The sequence below is a fragment of the Plutella xylostella genome, chromosome 21 (assembly GCF_932276165.1).
Source record: "Plutella xylostella chromosome 21, ilPluXylo3.1, whole genome shotgun sequence".
NCBI lineage: Eukaryota > Metazoa > Arthropoda > Insecta > Lepidoptera > Plutellidae > Plutella > Plutella xylostella.
In genome coordinates this window covers 3,307,145-3,312,191 of record NC_064001.1, presented here as the reverse complement: position 1 = coordinate 3,312,191, position 5,047 = coordinate 3,307,145, and the positions used below count along the sequence as shown (strand labels likewise).

Below are 5,047 nucleotides of genomic sequence, written 5' to 3'. Positions count from 1 at the left end.
TAAATACTATTTTTAAGTTTTTAAAGATTCTAGAATTATAAATTTCTGGATATAGGTACTTACTGTTTTCCTTGGGGAATTTCAAGATAAAACGTATGAAGCAAGTAAATACCTTCCTAGTTACCTAGTTACTAAGAGAGAGATAATTGCAGTTTAGTTAATTAATAATAATATCATGAATGTCTTAGTTAAGGGAGATGTTTTGCAACTTTCAAGATTCTATTGAATATTAATTGATATCCGGTTTGTAGACCGTCCTCAATATGGTGAAATACGACCACGAAGTGCTAATAATCTGAAAAATAAAAGATATTTTTGTTAGTAGGAAGTATAACTCTATTAATAATATTGGTGAGTTGCAGAAAGGAACTTTAAGCTGATGTCGACATTAACTGCCAGTGTCTATAACTCTATCTATCCATAACTGGTAGTTACTTTCTTACGATTTTGACAGATTGTTACTTTCGATTAAGTTTGTCAAAATCGTATGAAAGTAACTACCAGTTATGGATAGATAGTTATAGAAACTGGCAGTTAATCTATGTCTGTAGCTTTCTTTCCGTATAGGTACTTAAGTATAGTGCCACAAACTTATCTGTTCCGGTGACAGCTCACGTAAATGTGTAATATTTCTTCATTCTATAAGATTTTAAGTTTGCCAGTAGTGGTAATTCGCTATTGTGGTTTTAATTAACCCATCTAATCTATATTAATATATAATGAATTAGTAAATAATGAGATATGGATCAATTTAGTTCGCCCTCACCGGAACAGATAAGTTTGTGGCACTGTAGGTACTGTCAAAGCAAGGCATATTTACTTAAAGTCTAAATTAACCTAAAATTCCTTTCTGTAATTCAGCATCTATTATAAAAATTCTGTATTGGTAGTATTAATTTTGTTTGAGGGGCAATTATTAAAATGTGTGTAGAAGTCCATGCAAACGATTTAAAAAACTTTTTAGCAATAAAATTACAAAGGTAAGGTATTTAAGCTGCATTACAAACCTTTGTAAAACTTCCATATGATATGACAGAAAATCTGTAAGCCGTCATCTTTTGTGCTCGACGAGCTCTGCAATATAATAAAAGTAAAAAATAAAAATAAAAACTTTGATGTACCTACTTACCTAGCTCATTAAAAAAAATGCGCTACCCATGACGCCATCGCCAGCAGATAGGATAAGTTTGAATAAGCATTTAGTTGGACTAAATAGATTAGCACCTAACTAAGTTCAAGTTCAAACATAATATAATAAAAATAAACACCTTCTCATTATGATCAAAATGGAGTTCTTAGTGCTCTGGTCCATCTCATACCATCTGCACAGGTACACTGCGTCCGCGATTCTGCCACTCTGACGAATAAACATTAATATCTAAGTGCATATAATAAAAGCTTATACAGGGTGTCCCAAAAGGTCACGTAGCTGGGGGTGATAGGGGTAGTCACAGGTCAGTGGTCACCTATTTCCATTTTTTTAAAGAAATATAGATTTGGCGAATTACTTACTTACATAATATTATCTATCAATAAAGATAGAAATATAAGTAAGTACCTGTATGTTTATCCTAAGCCTCATAAAATACCGACGACTAATAAATAGATAAATTCCAAAACAAACACTGTGAACAAGTCGTCCCAAATTTTTCATCACGATAAAGCTATCTCAATTATTTACAATCTTACTTTGGCTTTGAACTTTTATCTTAAAAGTATAAGTAAGTAATTTACAGGGTGGGATATTATGAATTCCCTTCATGAATAAAATTTATGTATAATTATTAAAGAAATAGAATAGATGATTCTATGTATTGTACAGACATACACGTATTTTCACTAACTAAAGTTTTTATTATAGTTTTATTTCACATAATACCTAAACATCGGTTACATATTACATACATTCATAATATGTATTATCATATTTGGGTAAGCATCTACCTACTGGTAAAAAATATAAGTGTTATCTGTCTTACTTTCTCTCTAGTTTCAGAATTTAGGTAAATATATACCGATACGGATAAGGAAGTTTAAATGTATGCTGTATCACTGATAAAAATCGACCCTGTATAAGTGCTGGCGGTAGGTACAAACCTCCTGGATAAGATGTTCTCCAAAAACACTCATCATTAATATTTGAAGGAGTACCGAAGAGAGGAACAAAAGAAACTTGGGCATTTTGGCCAACTCGCCTGTCTGAAAATAAGTAAAAAGTATTGTTCTGTGCCTTGTTTTTTTTAATAAGTTTAATAAGTAAAAAAAACTTACGTAACGATTTCATAATATTTGTATAGACTATAGACGCGCTTAAATATCTAAGTACATCATACTTAATATTGATGTTGAAACATTATTGTGATCACTTGATAACGTCTCCAACTCAACGTCTTGTTTTCAGCTGTAATTCATTGCATTTATAATAATTTTGAAACTATATAAGCATAATAGAATGTAATACTCACTGTTAGATTGAACCCTAAAGCACAGATGAGCGTAGATCCAACTATCACGTTGAAAAAGTTCGGCAAAGAGAAAATATCTTCCAAATCATCTGACAAGCTGAAAATGATTTAAGGGATAAAAACCATAGGTACTGAAGATCGCTGATAATAATACTGTCTTTTAGGTAGTGATATTAGGAAACGCTCATGACCTGACCCGCAGAGTAACCACCCTATTACAACACCCTGTATATTAGCATACTTTTTCTCACGTTAAGTTTAAAGTTTATCTAGACATCGTGAAACAAGCTCCCATGAGTTTTACAGAGAGTTTTGATAGGCAAACCTGTAGAAATTTGTGTTATTTTTTTTATAAGGTACCTTCCGTGGAATTTTGAGAGATACCTACTTAATTACCAAGATGTATTTTGTGAAATACATTTTTGAAGGGTGTCGATTGCATGCGGACACTTTAACTTTCAGCCTAGGTTACAATTTTCAGCCAGAGATTAAAAACAAAGCTTTACCGGAAAAAAGAAACAATTGACGCCCTATTCCGAATACAAACCGAAATCTCCTATATGACTATCATCCTGTCAACCTGTTTTCAAATATGTTCCAAACATGAAAATAGAAAAAAATAAAAGTGCCGCGAACCGGCTGTCTGCCAGATACACTTTTACGCCGTCGGCTGCGAGCAAAAAATATTAGTTTTGTTTGAATTTGTTCCCCAGGGAGGTCGTCAGGTCGATATTTCCGCAACCAATATGTCCCGCCAAACTTTGAGAAACAATGTTTCACCGCTCCCCTATATTAGCGGCTTGAGCTCTCATATCATATGTTATGAAAACCTGATATTATTTTCAGATAAAAGGGAATCCAAATGTCGGTTTCGGTTTTTTGTATTGATCGTCGAGTTTAATTTTTGTGGGACTATTATATAATAATTTATTTATTTCAGATATAACAATCCATAAAATGTGTTAGTAACAATGTATCCTTAGTCTATGTTAGTAAATTATATTCATAAACATGCATGATATTATAAGAAGATAAATAAATAAATAATTTCAGATGTCAAATAGATTAACTTGTAAGTTTTTACTAGTCTCAAAATTGTGATAATTTAGCTTATTTATGTATGTAGGTATACTATTCCTTTAGCTGTTTAAAACTCAAATGTGAAAAATTTCGCTCCCTGCAGATCATATTTAGGTGAAAATTTACCTTAAAATGTATTGATGCTTTTTGACAATATCCTTAAGCTTAGACTGTTCATTATTTTGCAATTTTTCAAGCTCGTTACTCAGTACTAAAAATTGGATGCACACTTGTGATGTCAAGAAAAAATACAGAGCATCCACTGTTGTGAAGTAAAGAACACAAATGAAACCTGAAATTAATTAAGTAATTATAAATACAGTTATATACATTTACTTATACATATACATCTATTTGTGCCTATGGTTAATGTAAATTGTGCTAGGTGATTCTGAAGCACAAAGTTTACAGAAATATGTAGTAGGTAACATACCGCCACTTATAAGATGGAAAAACACTGGAAACCATGTATAGAGACTGTCATAAGAAAATGGCACCAGGATAGCATACGGCACGAGGAACTGTATCTCCCTATTCACAGCGTAGTTATACAACATAATCAACAGCGGCCAAAAGTTGTAGCAAACGATTAGTATCACATTTAAAATAAAGTAATATTTGATTAATATTCTAATTTGAACTACGTCGTTTTTCACGTAGACAACTTGGGCTGGATCATTTCGAATGGAATTGTAAAGGATTTCCAGGGCTTCGGTCAACTTGTAGACTTTTTCTTTCTTTAGGAAAATCGGGAGGATTTTCAGTTGAGATAAAAGCCCCATCGCGAGGCAGGGAGCGAGCTCGGTTAGTTCAAGGAAATTTTCTGACGACATTCTACTGACAAAAAACGCTGTTTCCTCGATAACCACTCCGGTGATCACTATAAATGGAATGTAGAATATAATGCTGTGTTGAGGCCGGTCGTAGGCCATCCCCGTGTAGCGGAAGTTAACTTTAATCTGTCCGACTAGATCTTGAAACGACGGGATTTCCATACTTTCAATCTGTCAATAACTGACTCTGGTTGAAGTTTGCTGAAAGCCCTGAAAGTTTGGACTTGCCTCAGTTTAGTCCCGCTAAGCTCTACTAATTTATTTGCAAGATGAATGACAAACTATTTGGCTTCGTAGATGTAACGTTAAAAACCGTAAATCATGAAGGTATACGCCGTTGGACATTTGTGACAACTTGCGATTAACTGATGTGAAAAGTTTTGGGAAAATATCAGCTTTTATAGTCGGTACGGAGCAAACGAAAATTATGTTAGGGTTGTGAAAAATGGATTTTTATTTATCAACAGTATTTTATAATAGTAGACTGCTTTCAAACCTAAAAAGTTTTGAATGGGCACTGATTCATAATCAATTTTAGTATAATATCTCATAAATTGTAATATTATAATAAATATAGGAGAACATACCTACTCATAATAATTTTTTCGAAGACATGCATTTATGGTTAGAGCGTTGATTTACAAAATATGGGGCAACCCTATCGGTCAA

The 5,047-nt window shown here is 32.9% G+C and overlaps 1 protein-coding gene across 1 annotated transcript; it reads right to left on the bottom strand.

Annotated features, from left to right (window-relative positions):
* Positions 1-207: 207 nt before the first annotated feature.
* On the bottom strand, positions 208-4,732 carry LOC105386065 (odorant receptor 13a). The gene is made up of 7 exons (XM_011556551.3): positions 3,979-4,732; positions 3,672-3,837; positions 2,466-2,562; positions 2,098-2,199; positions 1,269-1,357; positions 1,008-1,074; positions 208-295 (listed from the first exon to the last, which is right to left on the bottom strand). Exons 1-7 carry the CDS (start codon positions 4,538-4,540, stop codon positions 230-232), a joined length of 1,149 nt encoding a protein of 382 aa, XP_011554853.3. The 5' UTR covers positions 4,541-4,732; the 3' UTR covers positions 208-229.
* Between the last annotated feature and the right edge of the window lie 315 nt (positions 4,733-5,047).